General features: G+C 37.1%; 1 protein-coding gene across 1 annotated transcript in view; it reads left to right on the top strand.

Annotated features, from left to right (window-relative positions):
* The first annotated feature begins 3,244 nt into the window (after window positions 1-3,244).
* Window positions 3,245-12,503, top strand: part of TM9SF3 (transmembrane 9 superfamily member 3) — a 41,973-nt gene continuing 32,714 nt past the window's right edge. The window contains exons 1-2 of the mRNA XM_009322406.1: window positions 3,245-3,435; window positions 11,706-11,828. Coding sequence (XP_009320681.1) covers window positions 3,270-3,435; window positions 11,706-11,828 — 289 coding nt within the window. The 5' untranslated portion in view covers window positions 3,245-3,269. The remainder of the gene's footprint in view (window positions 3,436-11,705; window positions 11,829-12,503) is intronic.

Here is a 12,503-nt window from a genome sequence, read left to right on the forward strand (position 1 = left end):
TCTGACTGGTACTGATACAGTGTACCAGAGTGCTGTGACTCCCTTAGAACCAGGGCTCTCTTTAGCAAGTTATTTTATGTTCTCTCTCGTAGTGTGATGTTTTTGCTGGAAGGTATGTTGTATGTTAGCCTTCTCTGAACCTAGAAATCCTCATATAGACGTGACAGAACAGTCCTACAAGATACTCTAGTTCTTTGTCGTGCCTAAATAAGAATTGTTTTCCTGTAAGTGTGTTGACACTGTTATTTGTTGCAGATGCTTTGATATTGTGAAGGCAGTAATGAAAAAGAAAAAAAAAAACAAAAACCCAAACCACCACAAGCTTGAACTCTTTGATAGCACTGAGCTCTGGCCACCAAATTACCCTACCGACTAGGGCAAGATTATAAGGATGAGATATGTCATGACAGGGAAACGTATTTAAATGTGAAAGTTCATCTTTATAATTGAGAATGAGCAAAACCCAACAAATGTAGGGAGAAGAAAATCTGTTTGAGTTTCTATTAGACACCACCCCCACCCCCAAATTCAGGCTGAAGTTGCTTAGGCTAGGTTTCTTACTACAGCCCTCTTAATTTGGGAGGGCGCTGGGAGCACCCGATGGACTGCAAATTGCTGTAACTAGGCACTTGCTGATTGTGAGTGAGGTGTAGACCCGGATGGCTGAGGTGCCGTGTTCATTTATGTAGCAGTCCTGAACAGCTTTCTCTTGTGCTGTTCTGGGATGGTTGTGAGAAAGGAGGAAGTAATAAGGGTAGACTGAATTCTTTGCTTGTGTTTGGTGTGGTCCCTTTTCTCTCCAGAGCAGACTGATGGTATCTTGGAGTCAGTGTGGGAAAACCTTGTAGGCCCTGAAGGAGGGCTGAGCATCATGTGGATAAGAGACAAGCAAAGACCAAATTTGTTATAGTAGATGTTGTAATTACAGTGTAGTTACATTATTAGATCAGAAAATGTAACGAGATTTTGAATAATATGTTCTTGAGAAGTTGGTTTCTGTCACTTGAAGGTGATGTGGTATAGTTCCAAAAATGTAGAGGTCCCAAGTCAGTACGAAGCAGGTCAGAAAGAAGCAGCTAAGTAAAGCAGTGGCAATGCTTTCTTTGTTCAGGTACTGTCAAAAATGAATTCACAGACCTAAGGATGTTGTCATATTCTGCTACTGAAGGTTGTACAGGGACACAGCTCGGTTCACATGTAAGCTGTTGCATGACAAGGAATAATGCTAAACTGGGCTTTTGACAAGTTAGGACCATTTTGAGAAAGGGCTGAAAATTATGTTCTGCAGCTGTTAGAGGAAGAAACAGACGTGCTAGGCATAACAGACTAGAAAGAGATATGGAGCAACTTGTCCCTTGCTACATTGGCAAGAGCTAGAGGTGGTATCGTAGCGCAGATTCTCCACTATCTGCTTCTGCTGCTGAGGGGGCTGGAACTGTGATTTTTCTTTCTTTCTTCCTTCTTTCCCAACTTTCTTTGAAGTTGGACAACTGTGCTGCACTTGGTATAAGCTTTCTGGTTGCTGGCAGAGAGGAGGAATGTCTACTTTCTCTTGCTGTGTTGTTTGCTCTTTCTTTGCTCCGTCATTGACATTCTTTACTTGTCAGAATTGTTCAGAGGTATGTGCTCTGCAAATGGGCAGGTCTGTGAAATTGGTTAAGTGTTTGGTCTCTGCTGCAGCTCAGAATGAAATTAGTAAGGTATTTAAAGTTTCTTGTCGGAGATTGCTCACATAAGAGACTGGAATGACCCTTGTGCATCTTTGTAAACAAAAAAGATGAGGCTTGTAATTGAGATGACATGCTAGTATAAAGTGATTAAATTAGTTTCCAAAGCATGTTTGTTTAAATCCTTGAGTTTAACTTTTAAATGCCTCATCTGAAGAATTTATTGCGTTCTACGTGTAGCTAATTATTTCTGAGTTAGCCTATCAGTATGACTGTGGTTATTCAGGATAAATGGAGTTGAAGAACCTTTGTTCATTTCTTAAAAAGGGAGATGCAGAACTGTATTCAGTATTTCAGTTGTGCTCTATGAAATAGTTACAGCTAATTAACATTTGACTTTCTTTTCCTCTCCAGTGTGTTCCGTGTTTGCATATTGGTCTTAAAATAGTACTTTATTCTTCTGTACTTTAAAAAAAAATCAGGATCTATATGGTGATTGTGCTTGCAGGTGTGTACAGTTATAAATAGGGGTTTTTTTCCTGCTTTAAAAGTTAGATCACTGTCCCTCCTAATATGTTGTAATTGTAGTAGGCGAAGGAGCTGCATTGGGTGAGAGGCTTTGTAGTAGTAACCAGCAAACCTGATACTTCATCCAGATGCATTCAGATATAGTGCAAGTAATGATTTCAAATCACTTAATTCTCCTGAATTCATGCAGTGTTTGAATACTGATAGATGAATGGCTTTAAGGACTTTTATTGTTGCAAAAGTTACAAGGGCTTGAAAAAAATTACTGCCTCCTAGCCAAGGAATAAGTTTTACTGGCTAACAGTAGCTGTGGAAAGTGAAGGGTGGATGTTCCCACAAAGAATTTCATGGCAGCCACCAGACTCCTTGCTGTTCTGTTTTTTCACTGTGAGAATGTTGGAAATGTATCAAAATACAGTCCTTCTGTCTGACTTTTTTTGCCTCATGGCTACTGTAGGTATGCCACAGTTTAGTTGTAGAGCTTCCTGTGAGGCGTTGCACTCTTCTGGGGATTTTTAATGTAATTTATACCATTACAAAAATGAAAAGGAGTTGCATCTTGGGAAAAAACAATATACCTGTCACTGTGGGTAGATTGCCTGATATATTTGCTAAGGTGTTGTTTAACAAGATGTTAGTCTGATATTTCCTTTCTCTCAGTGGAGATAAGTAGAGTTTTGCTTTTAACTGATGTGTGTTTCTACAAAATCTGTAAAAGCTTATTTATTTTTGAGACTTCTGCTTTTCTCCACTTCTGCTCTCTGCATCTCCATTAAATTTGTATGAATCCCCCTCTTCTGATACTTCAGTGATAGGCTCTAAGAAACTGTATGATCAACTAAGCCTTTTTTTTGTAGGAAAGCAGGCTGAAAATCTTGTCCTAGAATCCCTGCCACCCAAAAGACAAAAATACCCGGCTGTCTTTAAATGTAACTGTTGCCTGTGATTGAACAATCCTGCCTTGCTAGTTAATATGAATGAGAGTTTTTTGAATATTTTTATTCTTCTGGGCTTCTCGTCTAACTCAATAACTTTATCTTTCAGTACCAAGATAAAGAGGAAGTTGTTTTATGGATGAATACAGTAGGACCCTACCACAATCGCCAAGAAACATACAAATACTTCTCTCTCCCCTTCTGTGTGGGATCAAAAAAAAGCATCAGCCATTACCATGAAACCCTAGGAGAAGCACTTCAAGGAGTTGAATTGGAATTTAGTGGTCTTGACATCAAATTTAAAGGTAAGCAATTGAAAGTGCTTTTAGTCACTTAAAAACCCCCACGAACCCTTAAAACTTGATTTTTGAATTAGAAGACCTGAAAGTTTGCTGCTGCTAGCAAGTGAGTTTATTTTGTATTGTTGCTTGAAATGCCCTGCAAGGTTGTCTTCTACTATCATTGGCTTTTCAGTTTACAGTAAAGTTTTCATCTATGTGCCATTTAAGGCAGATGCTTGCAACAGATACATGCTTCTAAAGTAACTGATTACACTTTATAAAGTAAAACTAAGCTTTCTGCGTATGAATGATTGAAAGTATATTTACTGGAATTAATATTCTGGAATTATCAATTCTGAAGATGTAATTTTTTCCTATGATGTTGAATACTTGCAGACTCTCTGCAGTTGGAAAGCAGTAGCAAGGGCTCAACATCTCAAAGTTCTACCCTAACACAAAGTTAATTATTGTATCCTTCTGGTTACTGTCTAGTTTAAAATACCTTTGACAAATACCTTTATATTATTGGCCCTAACTCATCATATGCCAGTCGGGATGGAGCTGGTCTGTTTATTTTCTGTTGTTTCCTGCCCTCTCCCTCGTTCCATACTGTTCCAAAGATGACATTTAACTTCTTTTGCAAACACATTTCTTGGTGTTAGGGGCTGAGTCTTCTATTGTGTAATTTCTCTGTGCGAGTTCTTTGGTGCCCGAGTCCTTTCAGTTATCTGTAACTGGTAGTTGCAGAGCTTCAAATAATAACAGATTCTCTTTGTCTGTATTGAATTTTAACATTTATATATTTAATCCAATTTAAGTTTCTGTGTATAGGTATTTTTTCTTCCCTTGAGGGCTACACTTCATTGCGTCACCAGTGCTTAACTGAATGGAGAACTTAAGCATAGTATTTCTTGTCTGAGCATTTGCAATCAGATGGGACTTAGTTTCTGTAAGTTACAAAAGTTTTATCCAGAACTGGATATCCACAAAATAAGAGACTTGATTATGGTTTTGCTATAAATAGGGTAAGTGGAATAGATTAAAAGTTTGTTAAAAACATAAATTCTTCATAAATTTTTAAGTTGCATAAGGGATAGCATCTCTGCATTAAGGGAATCTGGAGTTGAACCTTTTATTTAAGAAGGGAACTGTACCTGCACAAACATTAGAAAACAGTCCTATTACTGGTTTGCAAGACTTGTAGCCTGCTGAAAATTTTATTCAATATGGGGGAAATAGCATATGCTCAGAAGCGCAGAATGGAAAGAACAGAGAAGGCAACTGGCAGCAATTCAACATGGCTGTGCAGATTAAGTAAAACTTCTGTTGTCAGAATATGATAAATATTTATTTTTACAGCCAGTTATATGTGTAATTTTTATTTCCTTTAATTGCCCCGTCTTTACAAAGAGATTGTGTTATTCCAGTGCCAGGTGTACTCTCTAGATGCAGCACCAAATGAAAAGACAAAGAAAGGTTTGTGAGTTAATGTTTACTGTTATGAAGTGTCCTATTCCAAGACTTATTTTCTGAAGTTTATCCATAGTTAATTTATTCCCCTATCATATCAAATTTTCGCTAGATCAAGTCTTTCATTTTGTGACTGGGAGTACTGAGCTGATTGTGCTGTTCTGTAGCTCGCTTTTCGGCACTTCCGTCCTGGACCTGCACTTTTCCATATTGACCTGGAGGTAGTAATTTAATAATCTGTTTTTATAGAGGAAGTGTTGAGATGATATCAAGGGAAGGAAATGGACTGGCTCAACATGAGGAACTGGCTGAAATGCTTGAAAAATTTTCTTCTTAAAGGGTCCAAAAAGGCTAGAGCCTCTCTTGTACCAGAAGTACATGCAGTAGTCAGACTGGTTTAGATTTGTAAAGCACCTTCACCTAATTTTTCCTGAAATAACATGAGAAGATGAAACTTTCAGTTTATCTTTTGTCTCTTCTTGTGACCACTTTATGGTCTGTAGTCAGATGTAGTTTAGCTTTTCAGAGTATTTTCTGCCATTTCTGAGGGAAACATGCAGAAGCAGAGCATTGGACAAATCCATTCTTCTGTGAATACACGCTCAAATACTTCTGTAAAGTACTTTGATAATGGAGAAATTAACGAGTTTCTGTTTTGGTAATTCTTTGATCTAACACTTAGAAAAAAGATACTTATATGTTTTCTTAAACAAAAATAAGAACAACTTGGGTAACACTGAACCTCCAGCTCCTCAATACACAGAAATTGATACCAATTCCTATTTGGTTAAGAGAAGTCTTTTGGAATTCAGAACTAGAGGGAGCCAAAGTCATCCCAGACTAACACAAATTCAGAATGGTGGAAAAGTGCTGTGATTTTTTTGTACCTTGTGATTGTTTTGGTTTTGATTATGTCCCTGCCAGATTAGTTTGTCTGTTGTCTTCCATAGTTCTTTACAACAGGTAAACCTGTTTTCCTTAAGTCTTACTTTGCTTTCAGGTTAGGAATTTCAAATTCTGATTCACCACTGCTTGTGCTGAGGTTTTGACACAGAAAGCTTTAGATTTTCTCTATTGTAAGTATTATTTATTGCAATTTATTCGGGGTTTCGGGTCTGATCTTCCACTCATACTAGTTTTTTCAGGTGCCTTTTTGCACCTCTAATTGCTTTACCAGTGCATATCAGGTATGTAGTTGCTATATTGGGGTATATTCTTCCAGACAGACTGGGCATGATGTTCTTCAAAAGAGGCTTTGAATGGGTGCGGAAGAGTAGAGATTGCAAAAAGAATCAGGTGTTTACGGCTTGTAAGTATAAGTGATTGATGTGCTGGTACATTTCCCAGCAGGTGGGGAATTCCTCTTCAGCCATGTCCTTTGTTGCTTTTGAAAAAGTTATTAACACGTTGGCACTCTGTGTAGATTGCTAATCTGTATTGGACCTGCAGTGAATCTAACTCCGAACCAAAGTGGCTGCAGGTCAGATGTTTTCTGTAAAGCAGATGGTACATGGTAGCTGGTGGATGACTAAGTATGTGTACATGATCTGGGAAGCTGTCCATGTGCACTTCTAGTTTTTTCCCTTACAATCTGTGTCCTCTGGATAAAAGATGAAGACAATAATCTCTTTGCTGTTAGCTGGCGTCCAGCAGCTTCTGTATCAGGAGGTGATTTTGTATTTCTAGCAGTGGATCCATGAAGTGAAAACTGAATGGGAGTCAACTCTATTTTACTATATTTAATCTGCTATTAAAAGCATTAAAATATCCTTTCTTCCAAATTTCAGAGTAACAAGTATGAATTAATTTTAGCAGTAGTTATTAGTACTTATTTAACATAAAATAATGTAAAATTTGTTGAAATCCAAATCTCGTTGGTATGCAGGTTTTTAAAGTAAAAACCTGGAACAAAAGATTGCTATCTGAGATTTTTTTTTTTTACAGGCTTAAAAGCTGTCATAAAACCAGTACAATTTATATCCAATGCATGTAGGAAAATTTAAATTTCATAGACAAGCCCTTAAAATTTAGCATTTGTATAAAGAACTCTTTTCCAATTTGGTTGTTGAAATGTGATGGTAGCTCAGTTTTTTGGTGACTCTTTAATGGTAGATCTTTTTCTTGGCTGAAGTGGTGTTCCCTTTTTTTTTTTTCTTAAATAATTGTAACTGGATTATATCAGTGAAATTGAAATTTTTTTTGTAATGGTAAATTTTATCTCATTGTTGTGATTGAGCCATCCTCCCTCCTCTGCACCTTGCTGCAATGAAATTGAAACAGAGTTGTTGGCGATTTGTGGGGTTTTTTTCTGAACAAATAGAAGCTTATGTTTTGGCACCAATAGATTCATATGTTCTTAAGTAAAAGATACGGCTTCAAGGAGTGTTGAGTATCTAACATCTGTAGCTGAAATAATTAAGAGCTGCTCAAGTACCTTTCAATAATCATTTAGGTGCTTGAATATGCATCTAAATACCTAACTGTAGGGACCTGCTTTACAAAATGTTGACATGACCATCTGAAAGACTTGACAGATTTTTCTTTGTGAATATGTGAATCAGATCTGAGTTAACAGGTAATTATGGTTGACCTCATGTGTGTTTGGGATTATGGCAAGACTAACAGTTACAGGTATTTTTCCTCTTTAACGTTGTAAGAGTTTACAAAGTTAAATTAGATTTGGATTTTATACTTCTAGGTTTTTATCCTCTGGAGTGAGTAAAGGGGAATTAGAATTGTTCTAATAAATTAGCTTCTGCAATAAAAACCAGTTCCCTTCTTCTCAACGTAGTTTGACTGGACAGCAGTAGCAGGTGAACAACATGCAGTTTCATGCTTATCATATTTGAAGAATTATTTAGGCTGTAGCTGTCAGTAACTGAAGTACGGTAGACTGCGTAAGTAAAACTGTTCGTTAAATCAGTGGACCTTGCTTGTATATTTGAAATAGAATAAGAAAATTATGGCTCTGCAGAAATGTATTCTGCTGAGAATGGAGGTTTCCACTTGAACGCTCATAGTGGTGACTGGTGGGGCAAATCTACAGAGTATTTGAGAATCCAGGAAGTAGTGTTTGTTCTTGTATTTAAAAATGTGTCACGTGAAAGGATACCTGCGACCATACAGGATAGCTAGATTTCCCTTTTGTTACAAATATGGACAATGTTGTTCTTATATCACAGGTCTCAAATCTGTATAAATACCTTTGTGAATAAAGTAATGAATCATTAACATACACTTACAATATGACTTTAGGTTTTCAGTTGGCTTAATTCTCTTGTCACGCTAAATCTAGAGTAATAATGCTTTTTATGTAATATGTCAAGTTCTTTATTCAAGCATTTGAATTTACATCCTCTACGTTACACCTGAGATCTAGTGAATTATTAAATGTATTGAACATTGGGATCATAGCGACTTCAATTAGAAAATTAATTTTTGACAGTGCCATACAATACCAATTAGAGAAGATGAATTTAAAGAGGAAAAGGATTTTTTAACATGCTTGAATTTTGTGTTTATTTAGAAATGTTATTAAATGACCATACTTCTAAGTGAGGAGAACTTGCCCAAGACTTCCTTCTACAACACCTCTAGAAAATATGACAGCCATTCAGGATGTTCAGTATTGTACTAGGAGATGGTCAGATACAATGAGGTTTTATATGGTCTATATGTTTGAATAAAACCCAGTTGATCTGACTGTTCATAGGAGATTTGAAATCTGGCATAAGCGCACCTGCTTTTGTAACGAGTCTTGCTTTCATGCTCTTTTAAAATTTGCTTAATGTGCTGTTGACGTTTCTGAAGCTGTGTTATGTAGCAGATGTTACCTCTTGGACATCCCTGATGTAGACACAACACAAAACATACCTCTAACTTCACACTCTTCTTGGATACGCACACAACCATAACTTGGATAAGAACTATCTAACATATGCAAAACTTCAGGTCTGGTAAAGCTGTAATGAAGTAGACTTCAGCTTCCTCAGCTACTGAATGCTCTTCTAAGCTACTTTCATTTAATCATTTAACGCAGTGGACTTAAACTTAACCGTGTAATCCTGTCCTGTAACTGAACAACAGCTTCACTGTTCTCAGTGGCTGGAGAAAGGAGCACTTATCTTCATTCCTCTTGCCTTCATTCAGTTGTTTTAGGGGGAGGTGAGAGGAACTGTACTGTGTAGTATGGCTGAGGGTGAAATCATATACCATATGTAAAGTCACGCCTATGTTTTCCAAGAGTTGAATGAGGTTGTTTCTAACGATTCTGCTGGGGTTTTGTGTATGTGCACTGGAGTAACTTGTAACACAGTTGATCCACAGTTGATTGTAGTATCACTGTGATGTCTTTTGGTGTTCTGAATACCGGGAGTAAAATTCATAAAAATGGATGAAGACAGTTTTTTGGTGGCATGCTGCTATCTGCAGCCTGGTCAGATGTCAGTGCAGTCATTTCAATTCAAATGATATTTCAAAGTCTTTTTTTTTTCTTTTTTCTTTTTTTACAGCAGCAAAATCCACTGTTTACATCCTAGAGTTTTAGATGCAGAATGGCTCATTTCAGTTAGTTTAAAAAAAAAAAAAAAAGGCAAATTCCAGGGGTATGAAAGCCCATGGTGTAACTTGGTATTAGATTACAATCTAATACCAGCTTTGTCTTGGTTAATTAACTGCAAACAAAGGCTGCTGTATTCAGGCTATAAAATGGGAAAGGTCTCTAAAAAGAGCACTTGTAGTTCATGTGATTTTTATTTCAGTAGTAGCACTTGCTCCCATCCCTGGGTTGTCCTTCAGTTGTGCTGGTACCGCCCTGTGTGTGGGTGAACCAGTCAGGAGAGAGCCACCTAAAACCAGCCTGGCCCCCATAGCACTTCCCTGGATCAGGCTTCCATGCTCCGGCGCTAGGTAATGCTTCATTTAACAGCCTCTACCAGTTTCTCTTTTACCCTTATTTTAATTCACAGTATATTTTCGTTTGACCGCTGTGTGTTGAACAATCCTTTGTGAGTAAAAAAATTTAACATTAGAAGGGCGCTATCCTTTGAGTATAGTATGAAACTGCTAGAGAGTGACAATAAAGTGCCAAGTACTTTGGAAAGAATTAATCCCTACTTAGCAACAAATCCAGAAGATAGGGATTCTGATTTTTTTTTCTTTTAATTAATGTCAAGATGTCTCAAAAAAAAAAAAAAATCTGTTAAAGTGAAAAAGTGCCAAGCAGAGGCTTTTTTGGGGGGAACATAGTCCAAAAAGTATAGGATCCAGCTCAGTAGAGGCATAAATGCAAACTGAGTCCTGGATTTTTAAGTCTCTGTTTCAGCTGTGTGCCAACTTTAATGGCTTCCTTGTCCTGAATGTACCAGTACAGGTCCTGAAGATGTAATCCATGGTCTAAATGTCTTCTTGGGACAGTTGTTGACTTGAATGGTTTTGGTTTTCTCTTTTTCCAGCAGAAGGTTTATTGCCTAATAAATCAGTCTAAATTTTTTTTTTTCAGTGAAAAAATGAAGCTTAGAGCATGTTCATTAGGTCTTGAAAGAAACAAAATAGAAAATACTGAAGTTTTCGTAAGAAATAAGAGAAGGAGATGCATCCATTCCAGAGTAGCCAAGGCCACTATCTTCTCCAGGGCTACAGGAAATCACTGCAACTTTGTAGGACTGCTCTTGGCTGGTTTCTTACTGCCTTGCTTCACCAGGCTTTCCTTCAGTTTCGCTTGACCAGATGTACTGTGCATATTTTCATTTGGACAAATTGTCGTTATCACAGAAATAATGTTTTGCGTTGGAAATATTTTACTTGCTGGTGCTTTATCTGTGCAGGTGATTTGATTTTCTTTTTAAGCTTTATATTGCAGTTAGTGTATAGGAGAAAGAAAGCTGAATTTTGATGCAGATTAGAGCTGTACTTGGGGCACAAATTAGTTTTATGTGCTAGAAATGGGTCCTCGATTCCAGTGATGACAGAAAGAGGAGGGAGGGGGACCTGGAATTATTTACATTCGAGTTGTTTCACTATTTGCAGAGTGAAGACATTAACTAAGAAGCAAATGGGGTTTTTTGTCTCTAAATCCGTTGCTGCCTGAATTCTTGTAAACATGAGCCCTCTCTTGTCTTGCTTCACTTGAAAAGGAAACATTAGGGAAGGAAATTGGGATGTGAAAGAATGGCTGCTAACTGCATTACTTATGAATTGTAGATGGGAGAAAAACAGCTTTCTGGCTTGAAGAGGTGGATTTATTTTATTTCCAAATGCAACCTCTTGTGCATTCTTTGCATTATTCCTATTTTTGTCTTCTGTTCTTTTTCTCTACCTTTACCCTGATGGCTTTGTTTCTTCCTTCATGGTAGTTTCTTGAAAATTGCTGAGAACTTTAAAAAGTTTTAGTTTTTACAAACAGTATTCCTAGTCGGTGAGCCTGATTATACTCAAATGGAGAGAGAATATTGTACATAGTTTTAGGTATTTGTTAATAATTTCATATCTCTTGTAAAAGTAAAAGAGGTCTCGTGGTCAGTCCAGGTAAAGCTGCCATCAGCAAACGGATCTTAATTTAGTGTGGGTGAAGTAGCAAAAGGATGATTCGAAACCTTTCCTTATCCGATCTGTGGGAAGCTTCTGCATGGGAAAGGTAGAATTACAAAGGCAATCATGTAATTGCTTTAATGGTTCCCTTTTAAATGTCCTTTTTCGTTACCTACTTGAGGATAGCCAGGAGGGGTTAAAGACTCCAGCAATATCTATTCCTCCATTTGCTTGGTTTGCCTTCGCTTTGAGCCAGCTCATTAATAAATCATTAACTATGCTTTAATTTTTTGCAGACGATGTAATGCAGACTACTTACTGTGAAATTGACTTGGACAAAGGCAGAAGAGATGCATTTGTGTATGCTATCAAAAATCACTATTGGTACCAGATGTATATTGATGACTTGCCGATATGGGGTGAGTGATATTATGTGTAAACAACGTGATTACAACTACAGGAGTCCTGTGCTAGTGGGTTTCCTGGAGTAATTTAATGACTAAGCTTCATTACGAGAATCTCACAAGTACGTAGAACTTATGTAACCAAATAATACAAATAAGTTGAAAGATTATTGCACTGAAAGAACAGTTGAGTGGCTTATACTAGTGAACTACAAAAACAATGAAAAGCTCTTTTGTTTCTCAAGCACTGATGTAATAATACCAAGTTCTTAGGGTTAAAATCTTTTAAATGTTCAAGTAAGTGGTAATTAGATAGGTCAGCTATAAGATCCATGTTAATGTGTTCATGAATAACAATTTTTATAAAACTCTTTCAATGTTTTAGCTTTATTTTGCTGGTTTTTGTGTTTATTAATAACGCAAGAGTTGCTCCATTTACTTTTATGGTAACTTAGTGGCTTTTAAACGGTTTTGCATGCGCAGGCTGTGGTTCTATGAAGTAGTTTTGTTTTATTTGTTCTTATGCAGTTCTTAAAATTGCTCTTGCTGAGTGTTATTAATCTGGGCTTAGACGTACTTGTGTCTTGAATTAAAATTTATGTGTCCTTATTGCCATTGTCTCCTAAGCTCTCTGTTTTTTGTCACTCCCTTGTATCCTGTGATCACATACCTAGTAAAGAGTGCTCTGCA

This window comes from Pygoscelis adeliae, unplaced genomic scaffold (assembly GCF_000699105.1).
Source record: "Pygoscelis adeliae isolate BGI_AS28 unplaced genomic scaffold, ASM69910v1 Scaffold244, whole genome shotgun sequence".
Classification (NCBI taxonomy): Eukaryota; Metazoa; Chordata; class Aves; order Sphenisciformes; family Spheniscidae; genus Pygoscelis; species Pygoscelis adeliae.